Source organism: Myxocyprinus asiaticus, chromosome 8 (assembly GCF_019703515.2).
Source record: "Myxocyprinus asiaticus isolate MX2 ecotype Aquarium Trade chromosome 8, UBuf_Myxa_2, whole genome shotgun sequence".
NCBI lineage: Eukaryota > Metazoa > Chordata > Actinopteri > Cypriniformes > Catostomidae > Myxocyprinus > Myxocyprinus asiaticus.
In genome coordinates, this window is record NC_059351.1 from 43,650,045 (window position 1) to 43,662,250 (window position 12,206).

Below are 12,206 nucleotides of genomic sequence, written 5' to 3' on the forward strand. Positions count from 1 at the left end.
GGCAAAAAATTAATTGGCTTATATCTTTTGATAACTTTTTGTCATGAGGGTATCTGTGATACATAAAAAATTTAATGAATCTGACCAATGGCCTAGGAGGAGTTTAAAAGGTATTTTGGAAAACTCAAAATGGTGGACGTAATACCTACAAAGAATACCCCTGATAGAGTTGTTTTTGGCAATTATGGTCATTTTCTCAAATTTTCCAAACTGTTTGGACCCCAATAATTGCCACTTACATTTACATTTATGCGTTTTGCAGACGCTTTTATCCAAAGCGACTTACAGTGCACTTATTACAGGGACAATCCCCCTGGAGCAACCTGGAGTTAAGTGCCTTGCTCAAGGACACAATGGTGATGGCTGTGGGGATTTAACCAGCAACCTTCTGATTGCCAGTTATGTGCTTTAACCCAATACGCCGCCACCACCACTCATGCGGCTATATTTTGCACTAGTTTATTTATACAGGAAGCACATGTTTCCCTAGCAGATAATGTTCTTTATTGTATGCTTGCCATCTGTTGATCACAATGATCCCATTTGTGAAGCTAAAGCACTTTTTGTATGTCTTTCTGGATAAGAGCATCTGTTAAATGCCATAAATGTAAATTACACAAAAGTAATATGTGGTTATTTTATAATCAATTAGGAGGAGAAATAAAAACTATGAGTGGAAAAGGCTTATTTTCTGAAACCATTGTATGTAATACTGTTTACCATATTTCATCCATTTACCTTCTCACTTTCCTTTTATTTGTAGAATTTTACTCTGTAGTTGCCAGTAACTTGACTTGACATTAGTCCCTTTGAATAATGTAATTAGCTAACACCTTAATTTGACATACTGTATAACCAAAATAAAGACTACAGATAAGAAATCAAATCTGATGTGTTGTTGAAAACATCTTTATACTGATGGTGTTCAGCTTAAAGAACAGTTTTTAACAGTATATACTCACCTTCCTAATTTGACCAGTGCTGAAGTTCCAGATCTCGATGAAACCATCAACAGATCCAGTAATCAAGTACTGTCCATCAGGAGAGAATCGAGCACACTCTACATGGGACTTTGGCCCAAACTGTATCACACATGTACACACATGCACAAACAGAACATGCAAAACATTGATTACATGTGATCTCTCTCAATCTCTTAAATTCCTTGAGGATGCTCAGGATCACCTATGCAATGTCAACCCTGCCTTGAGTCACTATTAACCCCAAAACTTCTAAGCATGTTAACAGCAATCAAAAAGTGTGGTGTGGGCAAAGTAGAGTGCAGAATACAGAGAAGCCTCCAGTCACAAAAGCAATTAAATGTGCATATGCTGAGCTAGTCCTGTTGAGTGTAGGACATTCTCACTAGCTACTTCCTCATAATGAAGATCCAACAACTCCAAAGACTTTAAAGAGTGATAACATTACAATCTACCATGATGGTATACAGTAGAAAGCTGCATAATCTAAATTAAGAAACTTTCTGTAATTTTTTTTATTGTGTTATGACATTGTGAATTATTTACAGCTACTTTTGTAATTCTTGTTGATTTTAGGTAATAACGATTATTACTCAGATTGAGAATTTAGTTAATTAATTCAATTGAGTATTTGACCAAAAAAAAAAAAAAACCTTCTTAATAGCTAAAAATTGCCCACTGAAAATTGATTCCTGGGGCAAATATTACCCCAGACTCTGCATAGGATCCATCATTTATTTTTGTCGTAAACTATTTTGACGACCTCTTCCAAAGAGTCGGTATAATAATTTAGGATTAATTTTACAACAACTAAAGTTAAGTGTTAAAGCTGAAGTACTGTATGTCATTTCTGCAACACTAGTGGCACCAAACGGAATAGCAAAATTAAGTATTGTTTTCAAATCTCTCCATCTGCCATTGGTTGAACAAATTCATAGTTCCTCCCCAAACTCATGCCACTGGTTGAGTTAATGCTGCAGTGTCTGGCTGGGACACTCATAGAAACAGAGCAAATTTTGATAGCGCCACAGTGTTTACTCTTACTGTATTGAAATCAACCTATGAATGGTTTACTTAAAAGTTGTCTCTGCATATTAAGCTGGGATAGGACAAAATATATGAGCATTAAAAAATTACACATCAGCTTTAATACTCTCTCACTATGTCAGACATATGAACTTTATCATTAAAATTGATTTTATAATTCAGTTTTTCTTTCCGCTTTCTGTATTAATTACCAATTTCTGTATTTATAAAATAAGTTTGAGATTTTTAAATATGTTCTAGAATATTTAGAATCTTAGACTGAATTTGAGAATTTTAGAACCTGTAGTTTAATCAAGCTGTCTGTTTGTTTAAAAAGGCATCCTTTGAGGGATACTGTTCACTCATCAGAGCAGAAAGAGATTGCATAATAAGATTACACTATTACCACTGCTGTGTTTACAGAACCTTTATGAGGCGACTGAGCTGAGTAGGGAAGCGCTCTTCCTCCATGTCCTTCAATGCACCTTTTCCCCGGAACAGCTCCAATGACATACCTGGAGGCAAGAGTCCCTGATGCTGCTGCCACTTCAGAGACTTAGCAGAGATGAAGTGGATGAGATGGAGAAAAAGACAGCAAGGTGGAAATAGATCAACACTTTTGGGTAAAATGTAGTTTTCTTGACATACTAATCTACTGAGCTTGTATATTTAGAAGAGCAAGAGCAGAGACAAATCGATAACACTTGTCTAATAAAAGAGATGGTGTTACATGGCTCATATTAAGAACATACAGAATTACTGAACAGAGTAATTATGCTAATCCCATGAAATATATACATACCAGCATTGCTAATGAGCCAAACTGCCTTAGTGCTTTGGTCTCCTGTAACCTGTATAGAGCCCCCTCACATATACGACCCTATTCATAACAAACACAAGCAAAATAGACCTGATATCTTAGTCTTTATCATCTGAAGGAAATATATAAATGTAGAGATTCATTTGCAAGAACCTCCACAGACTGACTTTTTGGAGGTCCAGGAAACAGGTTTATTTGTATTATTTATTGTGGGATTCAAAAGTCAGAGTCCACATTAAAAATCTAATTTAAACCTGGAAATAAACCGAAAGTTTTATGATAAGTAATGATATAAACTAAGTAATTAGTTTAGAATTAAATAAATAAATTAATAACTTAAATATCAAATTAATTATTAAATATTAACTTTTAAATACAATTTAAAACTAAGTAGCTTAGTTGAACATAATAACATAAATAAGAAATATTTTAGATTTAGGATATTCTGCAATATTTCTAGATCACTATTCAAATAAGCAAATCGGTGACATTAACTCCTCTTTACAAAAGGTCATTTCCCTTGCTTCCACTGAAGCACACAAGATGCTCAGTGACAAATCAAACTGAGGTAACATGGATCATCAGGTCTTGTACGACCTTGTGGTGTCCATGCCAGCTTAAATACATACTGTCATTAAAGCAAAAGGGGGGTTCATTTTATTTTTTATTTATTTATTTTTTCAAATCAACATTTCACTCAAATTGTAATACTGATAATATAATTTGTATGAAAAGAATTATTAAATTAGAAAAATGCAAAATAGATGCATTTGTATTAGTGGTCTCAGACTATTTGGACCTCATTGTACATGCAAACTAACATATTCACATGCATATTTGTGTGACTATTCATATATACCTGTATATGTTCAAATTAACAGCTTATGTTTAGGTTTGATCAAAACATTTTCATAGTAAAAGAAAAACTGAACACAAAGCAAGGGACATGGGATACATGCACAGAATACTTTTTAAAGGTGCACTCAGTAATTTTTTCATCATTAAAATGGTTTACTCCCAAAGAAAATAGTAATTTTAAAGCAGTTGTATAAAATCATGACCACTCACATGAGATTCCAGATACATCAGTAACCTTATAAAAGCTATTTTATTCTTCTACATGGAGAGGGTCCCCTCATGTTATTGGACAGTTTCACTCATGGATTAATCACGGCTGACTTTGTATAGTTAATTTATACAATGGCATCTGTAACTGAAAACTAATACTTTTGAATGATGCTGCATCCACGCCCCTAGGAGTCAGTCCAACACGACATAAACAAAAATAATTAATGAGTCCACCTTTAAGTATTGAACTGCAATAGATATATACTAAAGAAAGCAACAGGTCATGGCAAACATGACTAAAAAAGGTAACAAACCTGGCCCAGCAGAGCCATGAGACGAGAGGGTGGCACCAAACAGACCTCTCCGGCAAAAGCTTGAGAGATAGCCAGTCTGCGCTTCTCTTTGCTGCTGCCCACTGGATATGCCTAATGGTAGTGGTAAGAAAAAGAAAAAAAAACAAAAAAAAAAAAAACACTTAATCATGTGTATAATCATTTCACAAAAATATTATGCATCTAATACTATTATAGTCCACCCAATAAATGTAACTCTTACCACTGGCTAAGTACTTAACCCTATAAAGCCTGAAATATGAAATAATAGTCAGAAATTTCCATTTTTTAAATTGAGCTGTTTTTTTGAACCTATAGACAAAATCTGTAAATAAATTAATTAATAAATAGAAGAAAAAAAATTGCGATTACAAAAAAAAAAAAATCATTTGTTTATCATATCAGGTATATCATATCATATAATATCCTGTTGTAAAGGTCATTATTATTCTAAGATGCACCAATTAATTTTTGTACAGGACGTTTGTTATAAAAAGCCTTGGGCTTTTTGAAAGCTCTATTTTTTTTATTGCTGTGTGCATTAATGGAATGTAATGATGATTAAGAGATATACCTCAAAAGCCTGTTTTATCACATTTGATACAAGCATTTCAAAAAAAACATTTAAATAATGTACAAAATTTTAATCAAGCACAAGTTGTTTCAATTCAACAAAGTCATTTTAAAATACAGTATCAGTAAAAAAAATATATATATATATTATTGTTCCTTCTACTTCATTAAAATCAGTAAAGATTTCACAGCAAAAAGACATGTGCATCATAAAAATGAAATTACAAGGTCTTCTACTTCCGGAAGAGCACAGACACCTTCATCAGGAGGCAGTAGACATGTAGTACATTGCATACAAAATGTTATCAGCAAAGTATTCATCATGTTGTTGATGTAGAGGCTTTAGAAAATCATGCATGAAATATGATACACGTTGCTTTATATTGTTATACATAAGGATGCAGCAACAATCAGACAGCCATTTATATACCCAAAATCTCACCTGAACCATTAATCCGATTATATCTTCTTTTTTTTTAATGCATTACTGGATGACATAATTTAAATTAATTATATTGCACCATCAACTCAAGACACTTACCGCTTGTAAATCAAAGTATGGTTGGGTGAGAAGAGTCTCCAGGTGTGAGTAACGCTCAGGTTGCGTGTGCTTCAGCATGATCATGGGATCTGTTTGTTTTAGTAAGCACTGGGCTGCTCCCAGCTCCCCCAACTCAATCATCTCCAACACAATCTGTACAGACACAAAGGTCAAGTTAACAAGACACCGATCTGACACCAATGTGTCAACTTAAGACAATAGACAATAAAGGAAACACATAATGAATTGTAGGCTACATGTGTAAAGCAAAAAGTACCATAGGAGTCAATATGGTGTGAGTGCATTAAGTTGAAGAACTGTGAATGGTATGCAAGGTAGAAAGCCAGTTATTTATATAACCTAAGTGTGGAGGCATAGAATTGCATGGCTTATTTACCTGTTCATAGAGATCAATGAGCAGCTTGTCAGGAAGTTTCAGATATTGGATTGCGAGCAGCACTATATCCCACTGCCCGTTGTTTATGTCCGCAATGAAGCTGTCGATGCTGTCAACTGTATGGAGAGACACGGTCGTCTCCTCTTGGAGCGTCGCCAGAGTGCGGTGGAGATTATTCTCCTTGAGATATTGCATGATCAGACGAATTATGCTGCAAAAGCAACAAGACACTCTTGATTTAGGATAGCAAAGATGTCACATTTCCGTCTGTTAACATAAACGCAAACAGTCTGTGTTTATTTAAGTGCGCAAAGATGCCGCAACGTTTTATTGATATCTTTTTTTTTTTTTTTTTTTTTTTTTTTTTTTTTTTTGGGTTGCATGGTTTGTAAGGAAAACGTTTTCCATGTCGTTCTTCGTAACAAAAGAAGTTCATAATTTGAAACACTCTGACGTAGATTGGTGGAGATTTAAATGTTAAATTCTCTACGAAACTTTTGATTGCTCAGCGACTGCATTATTCGCCGCATGGGTAATTAAGAAACAAACAGAAAATTACTTAAATTGCATTTTATTTTCGATATCATACAGTAAGCACCCTTAAGTGCCGCAACACATATATTATTAAGAATCACAGACTTCATCAGGAAGAAACTGTTACTAAAAACATTTCTACCGTATTTTGTCTCCTTTTCTGGAATCAAAGCAATCAGTGTTGGAATTCTATTCATTCCATTAAGAGTCAATTACAGTTCACTTACTCTGCGGATTCCACTTCAAGGTCCATGGCTGCGAGGTTGTCGATGCAATCACCGTCTAGATAAAATGTGCCCACATCTGCCATCGCTGTGCTGTGTTGGTACCCAGCCACGTGAACACCGTGTGGCCGTGACCGCCCAATACACGTGCTGTTGTATTTATTACTCAGACGTCTGAAATCAAACAACCTCTTGCTAATTGTTTTGGCTTTTTTGGGAGAGTGCGGTTTAATGACGCATGTGGTGGGATTAATAGACAAACCCGCAACGATGCCATCAGGTGCTGCTGAGAGACCGCTTGGGCAGACGGTGCACCAAAGCTTAAAAGTGAATGCATTTTTAAGCAAAAGCAATTATGGTTTTATCAGTCATCATTCATCGGGATCAAATACGTCACTGCATTAACACTCATCCTGACAGTCCTTGTAGGTTAGAATGCATTTGGTCTATTTATTAGCAAAGGACAAGCAACTGAATTACCCTTATCAACAGTATAGCTAGACAAACACTAGGCATAATCATAAACATAGAGCTGAATTCACTTAATGAACTGTGATGGGACCGCTCATGTCTATTTAGAATGCAAAGCGCATCTGTGTCAGGTGTCGCATGTGTTTTGGAATATGATCGTGTTGCCCCCTTCTGGTCACATTGAGAATGCATTTTCTCTGTCGGACAGAGTAGTGATAAGATTATTCTGTAAACATGAATGTCAGATTAACAGCAGTTGATGGCAACATTACACATATGATACCCCGGTGATGGGACAAAACAGGAATTGGGTTGCCTAAATAGGGGTGGAGCAGTGGCTCAGAAGTTATAATTCTTCTAAAGCATTATTAAGATTTTTACAACCAAAGCAATGCAAAATAATCATGGGAATGAGCATAAATTATTATATTTGTCCCAGGACAAATGGCCAATAGATGCACAATTGGCACCAAGCATAAACCCTGTTATTCTCACTACCTCTGAATATTGCAGCGCTGCCAGACCTCTATTCCAGTTTTTCCCAATCACTTTGGCACAATCGTCAAATGACTATTAAACTTCGTCAAACTATATGACTAACTATATGAACATTAGGTCATTTGTTCACATGACTACAGTCATTTATAACTGCTTTGGCACAAAATACATTGAGAAGGGCTTGCAGATCAAAATAGTTTGCATTCATTTGCTATTGAATGATATTACTCTAAAATGCAATTATACACATGTTCATTGTGTAAATCCCTACATGCTAACTAGAACAACTAACAATCACAATAACCTGTCACACATATATTAGATACATAATAGTTATGTGGTATTGTTGTAATAGTTGTCAGATGGATAGACTTGGATGGGGAACAATTCAATTTCCTCACAATTTAGAGCAATGTATGTACAAGTAAGAATTCATCATTGTACACTACACAGTGCTGTAATCTTGTCTTTCAGTATTGACAAGTACAACCTGTATATGCAGAATATGTTACACAATGTGGGATATGTGTAACTGTATGATTTACAATATCTACTGTAAATTATTTCCTATACTGAAAAATTGCTTTACTATCTTTTATAGAGCATGATGGAGCTGATGAATCCCCACAAATTTTGTGTATGTTGATGAGGCACGATTCAACTTGACCAAAGTCAGGAGATGTGGCCGTAATATTATTGGTCACTGAGCCACTGTTGATGGTGCCAGGCCAGCATGGAGTGAACATTACGAAGTGTGCTGCCATATGTGGGAATGGTGTTCTCAGCCACATTCCCATCATTGGGCCCTATAACACACAACATCTCCTCAATTTCCTGGAAACTCTTTACAGGGATCTCATTACTGAGAATGAGTGGGGGTTGGTAAGAAATTACCTGCCAACGTATGTTATAGTTTGGGACAACGTAAGTTTTCATCGTACAAATACAGTCAGGGAATGGTTTGTTGCCCACCCACGTTTTTGATGGAGTTTCTCCCACCATACTCCCCATTCCTAAATCCCATTGAGGAGTTTTATTCTGCATGGAGATGGAAGGTCTATGATCAGCGTCCTCACGACCAGTTGTCCTTACTGGGTGCAATGGATGCTGGTTGAGAGGATATCAAAGCAGATTGTTGTAGGGGGTGGCTGCATCATGCCAAAACATTTTTCCCTTGTTGCATTGCAAGTGAGGATATCAGGTGTGATGTAGATGAAATGTTGTGGCCAGACAGAGAGGAGAGATTGGAAGACCCATGAGGTTGATGAACTTGCAGCATATTTACTTTTTTCTTGCACATATTGTAGTTCCTGAATTTAGCTGTTGTATATATTTTTTTCTGTACAAGCTTTCTTTACGTATTTTCGGTTGGCTGTAAAGTGTATACATACAATGATGAGAAATGTTTGAATAAATGTTTTGTTGAAAGTATATTGTGTGCTATGACTTTTTGACATCAGTACTATTCAGCTGCCTACATGTACAATGTTAGCAATTGGACAACATTACATAGTGGGTAACCATCACACTTTCAGAGTACACTATCACTTGACAAGATGTCTTTGCATTTTGCCTGTCTTGGTCTAAGCAATGATAAAGGAACCTTTTGTTTTGATGACAATGATTTATTCATTGATGGATTTATTTACATTTTAAACATGAGTTAATTCTTTTGATTGAGTAATCACCTTTTGCAGGTCACATAGAGTGGTGTGCTGAATGTACCACGTGATGTGAGGATTAAGAGTTTTGACAATTGCAAGTTTGTTTCAGTAAATGTGCCAAATCGATTGAGAAAAACTGTAATACCACAACCACTATTAACTACTTACAGTTGCATTTATAGTAGTGACACCCAAGTTACAGGAATGGTTCACAATCATTAACTCACCTTTATACCGTCTCAAACTCATAAAACAAACTCTGCGAAAAACAAAGATATTTTGATGGAGATATGAGGTGTTTTTGTCCATACAATGTAAGTCAATAGGGTCCAAAATATTCAAGCTCCAAAAAGAACAAAGGCAGCATTAAGGTGATCCATACACCTTTAGTGGTTTAATCCATGGCTGAGTTCAGAACTGCATTCTACCCAGGGCCGGAGTGGCAGTCGGGAAGATCGGGAGAATTCCCGCTGGGCCGGTCAAAAATTTTGGGCAGGTTAGGTCCGCATGTTGATTGACAAACTTTCATCAAATGTCGCATAACAATTGCCAACAGTCTGTAACATCCGGTATTTAAAGGATCAGAATTGCGTTCCGTATTATAGCGGACGCAGTCTGTATTTTATCAGCTCACACCCAAACTAATGAGAGAGTAGCCTGTGAGAGACAAAACTGATGTGCTTCACTTGACAGCGCGGGAAGGATCACGGAAGATCCATCGAGAACAGATAGGCTATTAATAGCTGAATGGATGAACGTGCTTCAGGTACAAGATCATCACAAGTTTAATACTGACTGCAGTCTCACAATCTCAATTAATTAATCTCTGAAATCCTCTTCCCTAGCAAGCAAAATTATTTTTGTCACAAAATAACAGAATACTTAAAGTAAACGAATACAGATGCAACAGCACGACACGGTACGAAAATAATGGGACTTTACAGCTTGTAAAAGAATAAACTCAACGAAACAAACTGCACAGAGTGCCTTCAATGTTGTATAATGCGATAAAACCCTCTTAAAGAGACAGTAACCATTTTGCCTTTGTCCTGAACATTTACATTCCAAGTAAAAATGTTTTCTTTTTAGTCTTTTATTTCACTCATATCATTGTAAAATGGCACGTTTTTGAATGGCATGTAAAAATGTAAAAACAATCACTCAACCTTAATTGTTTCTCTGGATCTGTTGCTATTTTAATGATCTAAAATACAAAGCACTGACCATTTAAAGTGTGAGCCTGTACATCTTGAAAGAGTTATAAACATTTTCAGTTCTATAGTGTTATTATGTGCCTAGATAGTCTTTAAAATAAACTTGGTTTACCCAAAAATGAAATTTCTCTCATCATTTACTCACCCTCATGCCATCCCAGATGTGTATGACTTTCTGTCTTCTGCTGAACACAAATGAAGCTTTTTAGAAGAGTTTCTCAGTTCTGTTGGTCCTTTCAATGCAAGTGAATGGTGATCAGAACTCAGAAGGTACAAAAATCACATAAATGCAGCATAAAAGTAATCCATAGAACTACAGTGGTTTAATCTATGTCTTCAGAAGCGATATGATAGGTGTGGGTGAGAAACAGATCAATATTTACGTTTTTTTTTTCTCACAATAAATTCTCCTCCCTGCCCAGTAGGGGGCGATATGCTTACGTAAATCACCAAAAACAGAAGAACTCTTAAGAGAAGAGTGCTTATGAAAGTGGAGATTTATAGTAAAAAATGACTTAATTATTGATCTGTTTCTCACTGCTTCTCATTTACTTGCATTGAATGGACCAACAGTTCTTCTAAACATCTTCATTCATGTTCTGCAAAAGAAAGTCATACACAACTGGGATGACATGAGGGTGAGGAAATGATCAAATATCCCTTTAACATTCAGTTATTTTTACAACACATACAATTTTGTCTTATGACAAAGTGAAAATCGTAGTGAATGCCGTTTGTGGTATAATGATATGGAGAGCTTAAATAATTTTCAAGTGATTACATATATTGCATATTTTTGCTGTGATCTTGTTTATTGTTATCATCTTCACCTCCAAACCCCTTTTTGGGTGTGGGCTGACTTGGAAATGACATCCCAGGCTGAATATGAATCCCACTCCGGCCCCGATTCTACCCATACTACTTCTGTCATATATTTCTATAGCAGAAATAGTAATAGTATGGTAGTATGCAATTCCAAAAACGAGTTTCAAATCATGCTGCCCCTAGAAGGCTGTGGATGTTAAGATTCATAATGAAAAAGGAGTTATATATATATTTTGATCTGTCATCAAACCAAAGCAACTGTATAACTTCAGAAGGCATGGGTTAAACCAATTGAATCATGATTTCTTTTGTACTGCCTTTATGTTCTTTTTGGAGCTTGAAAGTTTCGGACCCCATTGCCTTGCATCGTATGCACAAACAGACACCATCCTTCAAAAGAAAAATCATTGTTTGTGTTCTGAAGTAGTCATATGACTTTTAAACCGCATAAGGGTGAGTGAATTATTAAAGAAATATCATTTCTGGGTAAATGATTCTTAATGCCCTATTTTATCATCTGCTAGTCTGTAGATGGCTGGTGTTGCAGGTAGGTGATGGTCATTGTACAGACACTACTACCCAAATTCCAAAGCGACTAACTGTACACCTATTAAAAGGCAGCCACTCTGGAACAACCTTAGAGATAGTTCACTCAAAAGTTAAAATTCTGCCACTTTTTTTCCATGGAACACAAAAGGGCTACCATTCACTTTCATTATATATATATATATATATATATATATATATATATATATATATATATATATATATATATATATAAAATTAGAAAATGGATGAAATTGAATGTTTACTGAAACTGACACGAGTTCCACACAAGTAATCATACAGGTTTGGAACAAAAGGGTGAGTTAAGGCCAGCATTTTTCTTTTTGGATGCCACAATGGTGATGGCTCATGACCTAATACTTGTAGGCCACACATCAGTCAGCCCTGAGATAACCTAGAATCATCCATAGATCAAGTGTGTGGCTCTTTTCTTTAATTGAGATTCAAAGGGCATATTGCATGCTAAATTTAA

General features: G+C 35.7%; 1 protein-coding gene across 1 annotated transcript in view; it reads right to left on the reverse strand.

Annotated features, from left to right (window-relative positions):
• Positions 1-6,556, reverse strand: part of LOC127444881 (WD40 repeat-containing protein SMU1-like) — a 21,396-nt gene extending 14,840 nt beyond the window's left edge. The window contains exons 1-7 of the mRNA XM_051704497.1: positions 6,499-6,556; positions 5,738-5,948; positions 5,341-5,493; positions 4,209-4,319; positions 2,809-2,886; positions 2,433-2,561; positions 963-1,082 (exon numbers count right to left, since the gene is read on the reverse strand). Coding sequence (XP_051560457.1) covers positions 963-1,082; positions 2,433-2,561; positions 2,809-2,886; positions 4,209-4,319; positions 5,341-5,493; positions 5,738-5,948; positions 6,499-6,524 — 828 coding nt within the window. The 5' untranslated portion in view covers positions 6,525-6,556. The remainder of the gene's footprint in view (positions 1-962; positions 1,083-2,432; positions 2,562-2,808; positions 2,887-4,208; positions 4,320-5,340; positions 5,494-5,737; positions 5,949-6,498) is intronic.
• Between the last annotated feature and the right edge of the window lie 5,650 nt (positions 6,557-12,206).